General features: G+C 44.3%; 1 protein-coding gene and 1 pseudogene across 2 annotated transcripts; one reads left to right on the top strand and one right to left on the bottom strand.

Moving 5' to 3' along the window:
- Positions 1 to 1454: 1454 nt before the first annotated feature.
- Positions 1455 to 6764, bottom strand: LOC101761186 (probable calcium-transporting ATPase 9, plasma membrane-type). Of its 2 annotated transcripts, none has more exons than XM_004978568.4 (7): positions 6539 to 6762; positions 5580 to 5634; positions 3555 to 5491; positions 3318 to 3476; positions 2731 to 2902; positions 2339 to 2637; positions 1455 to 2062 (listed from the first exon to the last, which is right to left on the bottom strand). In XM_004978568.4, exons 1-7 carry the CDS (start codon positions 6722 to 6724, stop codon positions 1757 to 1759), a joined length of 3114 nt encoding a protein of 1037 aa, XP_004978625.1. In that variant the 5' UTR covers positions 6725 to 6762; the 3' UTR covers positions 1455 to 1756. The 2 variants fall into 2 exon arrangements, with proteins under 2 accessions (XP_004978625.1, XP_022684729.1); XM_022828994.1 differs by lacking the exon at positions 1455 to 2062 and adding an exon at positions 2071 to 2161 and having other exon boundaries at positions 6539 to 6764.
- Positions 6765 to 8645: 1881 nt separating this feature from the next.
- On the top strand, positions 8646 to 14754 carry LOC101760781 (annotated as a pseudogene).
- Positions 14755 to 15118: the final 364 nt, after the last annotated feature.

The raw sequence follows: 15118 nt of genomic DNA, 5'->3' as shown, positions 1-15118 counted from the left end.
CTAGTAATTAGCGTCCAAACAAAGGATGTGATGGGGGTTTTAACCCCCTCCTCCCAAACACCTTAGAAATGGAATTCTACACCTGCAGCCGCGTTGCGCAAGGCCGAATCCTAGCACACCTCGGAGTCGGACCTCGCTCCCCGGTTGCGATCCCGTCCTCTACCGAGTCGAACTCGGGATCCCGGACACGCGGATGGCGCTTCGAACAAGAACGGATGGAGCAGGCACCGTGGCCGAGCGCGCCCCCGGGCTACCGCTTCGCGCCGACGCCGCTGGAGCTCATCCTCTGCTACCTCAACCCGTGGGTGACCAGCCCCGCCGGGCAGACGCCGTGCGGCGAGCCCGAGGGCATCGTGTGCGCCGCCGACGTCTACAGCGCGGACCCGGGCACTCTCACGTCGGGGCTCCGCCACTTTGGCCACGACGACGGCAACTGGTACTTCCTCTGCGTCGCCCGGTGGAAGGACGGCAACGCCGGGACCCGGATGAGCCGCGCGCGCCGTCCAGAGCGGCGGCACGTGGCACGGCTCGGGGAAGCGGATCGCCGTCGGCCGCCACGGGTACCGGCAGACCTTCGAGTACCGCGTTCCCGGCGGCGGCAAGAGCGCCTGGCTCATGGAGGAGATCGGGAGCAGCATGCCCGATGCCACCGGCGGCGAGGGCGTCAAGGTGCTCTGCAGGGTGCACCGCACGCCGAGGGCGGCGGCGGACGACGACGCCAACGAGGAACGCCAAGAAACCGACGAGGTGGTCCAGCTCCGGTCGTCCAAGAAGCGGCGGTGCGAGCTGCGCCAGGAGCACGACTTCGCCGCCGCAGGTTATTGGGCGGCGGCGGCGCCGACCGACGTCGGGTGCTCCTATGCCAGCACGTCGCAGACTGCGCTGGTGAATGCGGCGGCACCAACCACCTGGCAGCAGCAGCCCATGATGGAACAAGGCGTGGCCAGTTACCACTGTACCGGCGTCAATGGCGGCGTATACGTGAAGGACGAGCAACAGCCATTGGAGGTGCTTCTTCCAGACGAGGGATGGCAGCAATTTGTAGAGATCGGTTACGGCTTTGATTATTCCACTGAAGATGGACTCTTCAAAAAAAATTCTACTGAAGATGCGCAGCTGAACGACGAATTGATGCATAACACCTTCTCATGTCCAAAGCCAAGCGACGGTGCAGTGTGAGAAAACGGTGATGATCCTAGTGCCGAAAAGGGAGCGAGCTGATACATTGGGGGGATTGGGCATCCACTGCTGTAGAGTTTTGTAAAATTACAGTGCGTGGATCGCTTTCTAGCTAGTTTAGTGTCGATTCGATGATCCTTTACAGATGCAACGTTTCTGTTACTAACTTACTATGTCCTCAGCTTATTTAAGGATTCGTTCGGCTCTGTTCAGCCATGGATGGCCGCAACAAAACAATCATCAGTGCTGCACCACGCACTAAAACTGAACTTTGCTTAGTAGAACAAAGTAATTGTACTTCAATTAGTCAACAACATTGTTTCCATGACCCATACCAAATAGGGCGCGTTGTGTTCATCACCATCTCTTTTTACATTTCAGCAACTGCAATCAGGACTGAGAACGAGCAATTGCATGACAAGGCATAGAACAATTTGTTAAAACTGAACCTAGGCAGTGGTTTATTAATGATCTCAAGCAGGACTCGAAATGTAAGGTAGCCGCGTGGCGTATTTGGAGTTCTCATGGACCCGTTAATGCTAGCAAATGCAGTACCTTGTCGATCGCTCTTCTTCAGCTATATGTTATCCGGACCACTGGGAAGCGGCACGTAGCCATTTGGACTTGAAGGACTTGCATCTGAATTAACTGGTATGCACTTCAAGATGGCACCAACGATCAAACTGATGGATCCAAGGCCGACACTTACCAACCAAAGCTGCCAGTTAAGTGGAACGGTGCTGGCAAACGTGCCGAGAAATTCTATTATAACCACTTGAAATGCGACTGTTACAGCTATGATTCCAATAAAGATCCAATTGCTGAACATACCACGGAAAACATTAATCTTCTGCATTTCCCTGCTGTTTATTTCATTGAACACCTGAAGTAACATAAATAAAAGAACACCATATGATCATATTGATCGTTGATCAGACATAACAATACGGGAAAGAATTCAAATGCAGATATCTTCCCTTGTCTTTCAGAGAAATGGCAACATGTAGGTTCCATAAATGTATATTGGTTTAGCATGCAGACAAACAGGTTACAAATTTTAGATTAGGGCCAAAAAACAAAGTGTTTGAAATTAACTTAACCACAGCACACATAGGCGTTAGGACTAAAAGTGTGTTGACAAAGGTTACAACGCACTCACCTGGCAGAACACAAAGGAGTTGAAGATGAGTGTATTGATAACAGATTTGGAATCAGAACCTTTGATGTTCAGAAGTTGCTCCCCACCAAACATGAGAGCTCCAAGTACAACCAACTGATATAAACTTTGCCCAATGATATTTCGCCACATGACCTTGGTAATGAAACTCTCACCGCGCCGAACAGGAGGCCTCTTCATCATGTCATCATTGGGAGGCTCTGTCGCTAGAGCTAAAGCTCCTAATGTATCCATAATCATATTGACCCACAACAACTGCACTGCTGTGAGAGGAGCACTCCCTGCAGGGCAAAAGTCAAAAGCATTGTTAATTGAATAGTGGATATCAAGAATCATGGCAGGATTGGAAATAGTATTATAGATGATGCTCGCACCTGTAATGCATGCTGAGACAAAGTTGATGACTAAAGCAACAATATTGACAGTCAGCTGAAACTGCACGAATTTTTGTATGTTTATGTAAACTGCACGACCCCACCTTGCAACATTGATTATAGTTGCAAAATTGTCATCAAGTACTATCACATCAGCACTTTCCTTGGCTACCTGCAGAAGTGTAAGGTAATACCATTATCTTCATGGATATTTGCTGAAGGATAAGCTTTTGCAAGTCAGGAGTTATAACTTCTAATAAATGTCTAATGCTACCAACCATGTATCCAATCAGCAAGAGGTTTAAGCAAAAAGAACTAGAGAGATCAATGTTTAACGATTTTTTTTCCTCGAACGACGCAGGAGAACTAGATTACATACGCGCCCCTAAACATGTCAATGTTTAACGATGTTTTTTTGCGAGGACATAGAAACAAACTCTTCGAATCACATAGCTGAAAATGGAACTAAAAATGAACCAGATAGATTGATTTTCCAGCTTAAAATCACTATCTATGTAGTATTCAACCGTGACATATCAGTTCCTGCTAATGACACGTCCAAGCATGAATGCATAATAATATAATACCTCTGTGCCTGCTATGCCCATAGCAAGTCCGATATCTGCTTCATGTAATGCTGGAGCATCATTAGTACCATCGCCAGTCACAGCAACCACCTCATGAAACATACCTCGCAAGTTCGTCACAAGGGTATGCTTGTCCAATGGTAAAGAACGAGCCATAACCTGCCAATGTTAATTGATATTAAAATTTGTTGCAAGATATTATTAGTGTACATATAGGCTGAGGGAAGCAAAATGCACCCGAATCTTGGGTATCAAGTCCCTCATCTCTTCAGGGCTCTTGCTACGGAAATCTGGTCCTTCTATTGCTACACCATCATCAGTCAATATTCCACACTCTTTGGCTATAGCTTTAGCTGTATTGATATTATCACCAGTCACCATTCTCACAATGATACCAGCAGACATGCAGGCCTTCACAGCATCCTTGACTCCTGGGCGCACAGGATCCTTGATGCCAAAAATGGATATTAGAGTAAATCCACCTGTCGGACTATCTGAATCATCATCGAAATCATCCACCTCCTTATATGCCAGGCACAGTGTCCTCAAGGCATCTGAAGCAAAAGAGTTGATAGTATCCAAGATATCCTTTCTCTGAGCTTCTGATAAGGGAACACTATTTCCATCAGCATCAACCATCATGTCACACATCTGCACAATGATTTCTGACGCACCTTTGGAGAACCAACGGTATGTGCCATTGGGCAATGAGACCAACACTGCCATCTTCTTCTTAACCGAATTGAAAGGCTCAACCTTAACCTTGGTGCAGGTCCTATCCTCAGTGTTGTGACCTTCCAATTTCAAGCCAAATTCTAATATAGCCCTTTCTGTTGGAGTTCCTAAAACAGTTTGCGTACCATCCTTTTCTTTGACTACCTCTGCACTGGTGTTCTCAAAAATGCCCTGCAAGAGTAGGCCCAGTGTGGTTGGAGAAATGACAGAATTCAGATCTTCCAAACTATTGTCACTGGTAACTGACTTTGAAACCTCAGATATCCAGATCCTGTCAACCACCATATGGTTAGTAGTCAAAGTTCCTGTTTTATCTGTGCAGATGGTACCAGCAGATCCCATTGTCTCACATGCTGAAAGATGTCTTACGAGTGCTTTATCATTCATTAGCTTTTTCATTGCAAATGCAAGACTCAAAGTAACAGCTAGAGGCAGCCCTTCAGGAACAGCAACAACAATAATAGTGACTGCTGTTGCAAAGTAGTTCACTATGGTCAATGCATCAGTAGAATACCATTTGGACAAACCAACAGTTAAACCTTTCTCAATAAGGAATCTAACCATCAGGACTACAAATGTTAATGTGGCAAACACCAGGCCAATCTTCCCGATGATGGTTGCAACTCCGTTTAGTTTAACCTGCAATGGTGTCTCATCCTCCCCTCCTTCACTCAACGTGCTCATCAATCTTCCCCATTCAGTGCGCATACCAACAGCAGTTACCATCATCTTAGCTGATCCATCCTGAACTTTGGTTCCTGCCAAGAGGAACGGCTTCTCTTGAGAAATATAAACTGGGTCGCTCTCACCCGACAAGCTGGATTCATCAATCAATAGGGAGTATCCATGAGTGTACAACCCATCAGCAGGTACTTGGTCTCCAATTGATAGATGCACGATATCACCAACCACCAAGTCATATATAGAGATCTTTTGTCGAGAGCCGTCTCTGGTTACATGGATAAATATCTTCTTCTTTTCATTGTCTAGCTCCTTGAACTGAAGCGACTGCCTATAGTCACTGATAGCAGTAACCATCACAACCAACAAAATGCTGAGTATTATTCCCAAGCCATCATACATGCCCTTGGGAAAACCTTCAGATGCCAGACCAACTACAGCAGATATCAAAGCACATACCATAAGAATGATAAGAGTCACGTCCTGCAATGCATCCCAGACAAACATCCAGAAACTTCTTGAAGGTTTCTCTGCATAGCGATTGACACCATAGATGTTTTGTCTTGTATCCAAGTCACTAGCAGATATGCCACGCTCAAATGTTGAACGGATTTTTTTGGATATCCCATCTACCCCACCATGCATCTTCAGAGCTTTCACATCATGCTTGCTTGTGATCGATGCCAATTCATCTGGGTTGATGGAAAATCCAGCATTGATAATATCCTCTGTTATCCGGTACTCTTTATATTTGGCACCTTCAACACCAGATAGTTCGCAGGTTAGATAGAATTAGTAAAGCATCAAAATAAACAGTAAGATGATACATGGTGAGTTATGTAGTACCATCAATGAAATTGAGCGCAGCCTGCTGCACGTAGATGGCAACCCGGATTTTTTCCTGGTGAATGAAACAGAGAATCAAAGCTCTTACAATTTGTGTATAAGATATTAGTTCTTTCATTACATGATATAAGGTATGAGATACAAACAAATATGCAATACTGTAGTTTAGGAGTAGCAGACTAGCATTTCTTTATTTCAAAAATGGATCCGTACCCACCCTACGCGCCAAACCTAGAGCATATATATTTATCTGTTAATTTACTCAAGACAAAACGCTGGATTATCCCAGTCAAATAAATAGGAAGGCTAAGTTTTGCATTAGGCATGAAACAATATATGCACAAGATTATGCCAGGTGGGGGCTTCATCGACAGAACCAATGTGGTTCGGACGTCAGGTGATGCGTATGTACTTGTCAGTACAGTCTTTTACGCTTATTGGCCTATGGCTGGGTTGCTTCCTGGAAGTTTCCTTGACGTCGCAGTCACACTCGGTGCTGCGCGAATAATTGACCCGTGAATCCGTTCATGAACGAAGGGATAGCATTTTTATGTACCAGGGATAGCATTTTCATGAACGAAGGGATGGCATTAGTAATGGTTACTAGAGTTGCACTAAGGCGTAATCAAAGCGGAATTAAATTGATGAAGGTGCCCGAGTGACGATGTGATGGCAAGACGAGGCCAACTGGTGTTCCTTCTGCTCTAAAAAAACAGTAATATGCACTTCTTCCTTTTTTGCAGAGAATGTAATTAGATAAAGATGAATCAGTTTCAGTTAGGCAGAATGGGTTAAAGAAATAAGAAAGTAAAGAATGGGGTAAGGTGGACATGGAAAGGCCTAAAAAAAATCGCAGATGCAGAAAGCGTCACGCGCTGGGGAGATGCAGAAAGTCAGAGCATGAGATATGCAGAGGGAAGCAGGCAGAGTGCTGAAGGTTTGGCAGTGGCAAGCGGTACCTGGGCGGATCGTCGCATGAGTTCGTTCTGGCTTCGGGTGTCGAGGTCGGCGACCATGCGGAAGCGGCGCCGGGGGTTCTTGACGAGGGCGCCGACGGCGGAGCGCCATCGCCGCCGCGCCTCCTCGGAGGCGTTCTTGGGCGGCAGATCGAAGTTCTTCTGCAGGCTCTTCTCGAACCAGTCCATCCCTCCCCTCCCACCACCACCACCACCGCCGGGAGCGAGCTCGCCGAGGCCGAGAGCAGAGGAAATGGAGCTTTCAAGCACGGACGGGAGAGACAGAGAGGTTATTTATATATATATAAAGAAAGGAACGACTCCAGGCGTGGTCCTGGGGATGTTGACCTTGTTGCACGGCCCGAGCGGAATCAGCGTGGGCTCCGTGTTCGTCGTGCCAGCAACTCCTTTGGTACTTCCGTCCGTCTCTGATGGTTGACAAGGGATCGGACCAGCAATGGCCTCTGAGATCTCCGGGAAGCGATCAACTACGACGTGTGACATTGTGAAGAAAATGGGAAGAAAATGTATTGATGGCCAACTAAAGCTAAAACGGCAGGATATAGTAATCTGATTAGGTATGATACAAGTAGAGTGATCTACTACTAACATGCATGTGTTGGCCAACCCACGGCAGGCTGTCTCTCTCGATTTAGGGGGTATTTGATACGGCTGGCTAAAGTTTAGCACATGTCACATCGAATGTTTGGATGCTAATTAAGAGTATTAAATATAGGTTAATTACAAAACTAATTGTACAGATGGAGTCTAATTCACGAGACGAACCTATTAAGTCTAATTAGTCCATAATTTGATAATGTGGTGTTACAGTAACCATTTGCTAATGATGGATTAATTAGACTTAATATATTCGTCTCGCAAATTAGCATCGGGTTCTGCAATTAGTTTTATAATTAGTTCATATTTAGTCCTCCTAATTAGCATCCGAACATCCGATGTGACACGGTTAAAATTAGCACCTAGTATCCAAACACCCCCTTAGTACGCTGTTTCAGTAGTTGGGTTGGGTCAGAATATTGCAAAATCCTTTTTTATTTTTAAAAAAAACGATATTTACAGCTATAAATTTGATGATACCGATTGCAATTTCGCGACATGCTTGCCCTTTTTGCAAGATATGAGTAAGTTTGCATAGTTTTTTTTTTGAAAGATACAGGTTTACATGTTAGATCCAGCTTTATATAACCCCCAGCAACAAAAAATAAAAAAGAGAAGACAAATCTTCTATGGCCCGCTGTGCCGTTCGGAACGGGGCAGTGTCCTTTGGAGTTTGGAACATCCGGAAGACTCGCGATGCTAAGGTCTTCCGGGATCAATTTCTTTCAGCAAAGCCTTCGTGCTTGGAGCGTGCGTTTAGTACATGCTATAAATGTTCAAAGCCCGCATCTAGACCCGGAGACAAAGCAAAGCAAGAAATGCGCGTGAATATTCAAGTGTATCCACATGTCAAAAACTCGACAAAAGTCTCCTAAATATTTCCATGCTATACCGATGTTAGATGTTTCGTTCAAACGAAAAAGCCCATACGCCGACCTGTTGGGCCGGGGTTCTTGCCTGCGTGCCTAACCGAAAATTCTATCCATCTTCCGGACCTTCAAGTGTCTCGGATTCGTGCAAAACAACTTACAGTTGGATTTCACAAACCCTAACACACATCACCCCACCTCTGCCTCCTCCACTTCCCGCCACTGCCCCTGCCTCCTCCACTCCCGCTATCGCGCGCCCCTCCCGCTACCGGCCGTCGCGCTCCCCGCTGCCGCCAGCCGTCACCTCACCCCCACCCTCCGCTACTGCCACCGCGACCTCGTGCGCGCCACCCTTGCAGCGTGGCCCCGCCACAGCGCGTGCCCCCACCGGCGTCGGAGAAGAAGGATCCGAAAAATGTTGGGTCCAACTTTAAAAATATGTTAGCCGAACTTTGTCGGAAAAATGTTGGCACGTTGATTCAACCATTCTCATCCAACATTTTTTTTCATCCTCACACTGATTCACCTAAGGCTCCAACAGCTGCAACAGAACAGGATAATTAACTAGCTAGCACCAGGTAGTAGTTATAGCTATGGTTTCAACTCGTATCTATCCTTCACGAGATAGATAGGAGGCCCCGTGCGTACCGGCACTGGCAAATGTCTGCAACCGGCCAACCGCATCGCCGCACCACCAGTCTCCACTCTCCCAGCAGCGATGTTCCTGCGGCGGCTGAGAACCTCCGCCGCGGCGCTAATGACGGCGGCGTCCTGGCCGCCATCCGCGCCGAGCTTTCTCACGAGCTCGCCTCCTCCACCCCGTCCGCTCCCCCATCCTTCCATTCCCAGGTACCACACCACCCTCCTCCTCCTCCCCTTGCTCGGCGATCCGCTGACCCCATTTCCAATCCAGCAGCGCACGCGCAAGTCACACCTTTCTCTTCCCCCACTTCGCAGGACGCACCGGACTTCGTCGCCGTATCGGATGCCCCGCGCGTGCAGGATGTACTCCTGCACCGCCGGGACGATTCCGAGGAGGTCCTCGTGTCGGCGCTGCTCTCCCCGCCGATTTTCATGGGCCGAGTGCTGATGACCAGGGCCGCACTCATGAAGGTGTTTGTGAGTAAGCCTTCTGCGACTCCGGTGCTGCGCTTCGACTGCGGTACGCATTGGGTTGAGGAGGAGGGCGGCGATGCTGACTATGCTATTCACGCTGTTCGGTACCACCCAATTCCTGGTGAAGCTGGAGAAGACAAGTATGAAAGGCCGGAGTTCAGGTAATGTTTATTCCGTTTCATGCTTGTTCTTTGGATGTTGTTGTCCATGGGATGCGTGAACTGAACTCTAGTGAATTGGGGCTCTGCATAATAAACTTTGTAAAACTAGTATTTCTTTGGCACATTTAAGTGGAGCTGCAGGATGATTTTAATTCGAATTATCTTTTTTTTTTGTTTTTCTAGTGTCACTGAAACTCATGTTAAACTTTCAAAAAAAAGACTCATGTTAAAACCTTTCACAAAATTGAACCAATGCCAGTAAGGCAACGTCACAATCGGGGAAAGCAACGTTTTTTCTTTGTTTTTTTTTTTTGCTTGTGGATTAGGATCATGACTCATCACTCACGGGTCACGGCTGCTGTTTTGTTTTGAGCGATGAAGAGGATAAGAATGGGCCCACCAAATCGAGGCGGTGGTGACAACCCCCTGGCCCCAGCTGCCAGCGGACCACAGGTCTGGACGCCCACGGTCCTCGCAGCATCGTCTCCGTTCCCAACTCGGCAAGGGCGGAACCGACGATCACCTACCGACCTGTGCTCCCTATAAAGCCACCCGACCCCCGGATCTCTTCCTCACCGTGGAATAGAATCGGTAGGCGTGGTATAGGGGGGGCTTCCCCTAGTCGCTTGCTCCATCGTGTCGTGGTGAACTGGTGAACTGCCCGTATAGCGGGAGCCGAGCCAAGGCGGCAGGGGCGGCCGGAGGCGGGGGCCGAGCCCAGGCGGCAGGGGCGTCCGGCGGCGGGGGCCGAGCCTCTATACGGGCTCGGCCCCAGGCGGCAGGGGTGGGTTTATCGCTTATTTCCGCCAATACGCGGGATAAGCGGATACAAACAGGGCCCTAGTCGCTTGCTCCATCGTGTCGTGGTGAACTGGTGATGGGTAAGTCGTAGGTGAGCCAGCCGCAGTTATTTTCGATCTCATGTTTGTTTTGTCGATTGGTTGATCAGGTGCGCGGGCTAGCCGGATAGATTGGGTTGCTTGTACTTTGCGGTGCTCGATCCGTTCGATTCCAGGTCTAGGTTGGATGATTCCCCTGCTTCCCCCAGGATCCCTCTGTTTGGGGAAATAGTTTTGTGTTGATTTGTGACTAATTACTATTTGTTGATATCTAAGGTTCTGCAGCTCTTTTGTTTCGATTTCTGTTCAAGGTCAGATCTGTTTTAATTGGGTAGCACGGAAAATTTGGCTTGGCCGAAACAGGATAATCTGAAGGGTTTGGTCTCGATCTGTCTCTGGTTTGCATGATGATTGGTCTGTTCAGGATAATTTGTTCGTACGCCTAATTTTTGTGATGGAAACTGTACCTGATACTTGTTATTGGAATATGGAGGCAAGTGGAGTGCTCAGAATTCTACGGTTTTTGCATTTGGCATGTTCCTCTCATGGTAGTCAGTCTCATCAGAAGGTTTAGTTATGATAAGATATGGCTGCTTAGGTGTGTTTGGAATTTACAAGTATATGGTGTCAATTTGCTGTTTATTTCGGCAAGCAGTATTGGTCAGATTATTTGGTGCTGGTTGTGAGGTGTATACAGATCCATGCACTGTATGAATCATGGATTCATGGTTGCATAGCGATGCTTTATTTGGCTGTTAGAACAAGATTTTGATTCAGTACTATTGACATACTCATGAAGGTGGCTTGTTGTTCTATCATTATCAAATTGTTGTTCTATCATTATCAAATAGTCAGCTCAATTGAAGGTTCATTTCAAGGAAATTCAGAATGTGGGTTTTATAATTGCTATATCTGTGCAGTGTAGTTTAGTGCTAGCTACATGTGAAGCCATCTGCTTGAAGATTCTTCTAAGTACTATTCTTGCTTTGAGGGCCATGGATGTATGCTCTAAGTTGTGGTTTTCTTACTGATGTGCTACTGATGCGTGTTTATCTGGTGGTACCTTAAGGTCTTCTGTCAGATTATGGTGTAGTGCTTTGGTCTGAATCTCCTAGTCCTCTGGTGATACTTCAGTCACATGGTTTTGAATGAATCTTGGATTTGCGGACTCTACTAGATTTCAGCTTCTTATCATCTTATGTTCCTTCATTTACTGGACCATGTGCCGGTTTCAGTGCCAGCTTCCTTCTGTTGTAACTTATGTTTGTGTGTGTACTGTTAACCAAGCATCTTCTCTATGTCGGAGTTGTATTTGTGTATAATTTCAATATAGAAGGATTTGTTGTAACCACTATGTATTATTAACATCTGGTTGTTTTGCATAATTCTTGGAGCAATAGAATTCTAACCTGAACTCTGTTTCGAAAGGTGGTGCTAGGTGGAGCAACGTCGCCTCGCCTAGCACTATAATGAACAAACAGTGGAGATAAGTGTAAAATCCAGATTTGAAATACACTGTAGTTGAAAAAAAACATTAATTTCCATTCATATTTAGGTCCTTATTGAGGTCTGATTATGGAGTTATTGTAACCAACTTTTAACAATTCTGATGCAATATGTGTTGTAATGAATCATACCTCAAGATGTGTACAGTATGCATTGTAATGAATCATACCTCTAACTGTGCACAGTTAAGAAATCGTATCTCTTTTAGTATTGTAGAAATAACTGCTTAGTTTTTAAGTAAACATACATCTTCTCGTTGCAATAAAGCACTCTATTTTATTGAATCTTCTTCACTAGTTTGCTTGTGCTGTCTATCTACGCATATTGTGGCCGTATTAGTTATTTCTTGGCTGCATGGGTTTATTTTAATTGATGTCCACCATTTAATAATGAACAACTAAACTGTTATGTGCTTTATTTTAATGTATTTCAATCTATTTTGGGTTTAATCTTTGTTAGCATTTAGGTCTGCTAATTGTATATGAATTTTTTAGTTATTTTCCTGTTCTGTTGGCGATAACCTAATAGTGTGAACAATTCTTTTCAGATCGATCCATCGTTTGTTTTGATTTAGTCGCAAAATCTTTTAGCTTCTATTTCCTTTTGTTTCTCTTGGTCGGAAGCTAGTCAGAACTTGGATCTTTCCTTGATTAGAGGACTCTATGAAAGTCTGCTCATAGTTTTTTTGGTTGTTATGAGTCCCAGCTGAAAAAGGTTTATATTTATTCATGTTCCAGTTTGCAAAACCAGTTTGATTTAGTAAATTTTCCTAATCATCTTGCTCTTTCTTGTTCCCTTTATTACAATTTTGGAGGATTCTCTGAATGATTTGCTTATGCTGGTATATGTGACAATTATGTTAGTGTAGTTCTGTGCTTGTATTGCTTTGTGCATGTCTAGAAGATCAATTAGATACTAGACTATAACTCTATTCAGTAGCAATGGTGCTAACGTATGGGGCAAGTAGGGATTAGTTAAGTTCCATGCTTAGTTTTAGACATCTCTGTAAAAGCAAGTAGTTTGCTAGTCTAAACTCTTTGTTAGCGGTGTTCGCTCTCCATCAAAGATACTTGCAAGTTTGTGAAAAACCTTTTATTTGAGGTTGCCTTGGTGATCATGTGAACTAACAAACCTGACTTGTCTCGTTTTGTTCAAATGGATGATTGCTTCATTTTTATTAGATGTTTCATCAATTTAGCTGATTTCAAGCTAGGCATATCTGTAGATATCTAACTGGAGTTGTGCGCTGATGTTTTTTCCTATTATTTAATACTAACTTGCCTATTATCCTTTCCAGTTTGAACTGTATTGCTAAGTTGTTTGCTGTCTCATATCATTATTTTTGGCCCTTTTTCTCGAACACGCAGGAGTGCTGTGCATCATTATATTAAGAAGAAACATTATTTTTGGCCCTTAAATTCTGTGATAAGTTTTGGCCCTTAAGTTCTGTGATAAGAGATCCTTCATTTGTGTTACATCCAAACTGAGTTTCCAACCCTTGGGTTTGGTGTTGTATGCTACTCTGTAAAACACCTGCTGTTCTTTTTCTTCTTAAGAGTTAAATTGTTAATCGTATTTATTATTGTTATATGCAGTTGTAAGTTGTGTTCTTTTATACCACTGTTTAATGTCATATCATGCTTGGATTTTTTTATTGTGCTGTTAGTTGCTTTATTTCTGTAATAAACCACGGTCAATTAGGTTCCTGTTAACTATATTTAACATGTTTTTAGGTGCATAGGAAGGGTTTAGATTAGGACATATCAGTACTGTTCTATTGTCTAGTTTTCTAGTCTAGAAGTATTATGTGATTCAGATCCTTTCTTCAACTTTCTTTGACAAACCCTGTGTGAGGTTTTGTACAAAGTTTTGGTGAACACTGCAGTACATATGATATTAGTCATGGAGTTTACTGTTTTGAAGTTGCACAAATTATATTTTTGAGTTCATAGTTTCCCTATTTTAGTGTGCAAATTGCTGGAATTAAATTTCAAAGGAAACAAGACATTGTTTGCATTCAGCAATACTAACTGTTTGCATTCAGCAATTCTCAGCAACTAATTGATCATTTCATCTTAAGATAGCCTAACACAGGAATTATTGAATTCTTTCTTTGCTTCACTAGTAATGCCGGCCTCCTAACACAAGTTGTTTCTGTTACCTGATAGTATCATTACTGTTGGTCCTTCAATTTTGTGAGAAATAAGAAGTGTGTATCTTGGTTACTCTTTAACTGGTGTGAAATTTTTCTTCTAAAGTTGTGCATCCATACTAATGACCTTGTCCCTATAATATCCTTCCTTCTGGATAGACTCATTTGTGTTGTATATTATGCAGTTCAAATACTACATTATTTGGTAATGGTGTGCACTTGTCCTTTTAACTGTGAGTTGAATCCTACCTAGAAGTCCTTGTGTGTGTCCTTCAGTAGACTCCTGTTTCCCGTGCTGTCTACCAATTATAATAATATATGGTAATGAATTTCATTAGGTACTGTCTTTTATAGTTGTTTGGTGTTGTTTCACTCTAATTGTCTTTCCAGATTTCCCCTATAAAATGGTTATCTGTCTAACTGTAGAGTTATCTTCAGGTGCAATAACTATTAAGTAGATGATGATGAGGAGTTATGTATGCATTTTGTTGCATTGAAATTGCAGCATTTTGTTGTGTCTGTGTGTTTGTGCAAAACCTGATGTAGCTGTTTGATTCCAATTTAACTTTTATCATCTTTGCAGCATTGAAGTGGTATGAGGTCAGCTATAGATTGACGCTTTTATGGAAGTTTTGAGTAATGCAATGTTGTTGTGTCTTCTGTTAATGAAATTGTAATGTCCTCGTGCCGAATTGCACTATGAGTTTACTGAGCTATTCCAAGTTTCCGGTGGTCGTTGATTATCATCATTCGCATGCTGGCTAACGTGAAATATGCTCATTCCAAGTTTGTCTTCCCTGCCATGGCATAATTTTCTCCTTGCCTGTGCTGTTTGTAATTACTGCTGTTTGATTAGTGGTTTTAGCTGTGATGGTTGTATTTTTAATACTAGCAGTTTGTATAGCTCCTTCTATATGTGGTTTGTACTAATAACTAATCGTGATGAATTTTGTTGTGATTTGAGCACTGTGGATTGATATTTTTCGTTCCTGTTTAATTTTCTTGTTTATGCTTGGGGGTAGGTGTTAGGGTGTGGGGTAGGGGGGTGCCTAACACTGCCAATGCCGGTCCCAAGCCCGGATAAAAGTTGAGGGGGCACGTCCGAAGCGGTTTAAGTGTGTATGTCGTCTTATACCCGTGTTTTGTTTCAGAATTTGACGCAGGATCTCATGAGGCATTGCCCGTGCCTAACACTTAGTAGTTTGCATCAGGCATTGCCGCCTTTGGCATTCACTTCTAAGTGTCAAAGAGAATAATTGGTTCATTATCACACACATGCTAGTTGATTGCCAGAGCATGAAAGGGAGAGGAAATTTTTAACT

Source organism: Setaria italica, chromosome VIII (assembly GCF_000263155.2).
Source record: "Setaria italica strain Yugu1 chromosome VIII, Setaria_italica_v2.0, whole genome shotgun sequence".
In the NCBI taxonomy this organism is placed as follows: domain Eukaryota; kingdom Viridiplantae; phylum Streptophyta; class Magnoliopsida; order Poales; family Poaceae; genus Setaria; species Setaria italica.
Note: the sequence above shows the minus strand (reverse complement) of the source record. Positions and strands in the feature narration are given on the sequence as shown.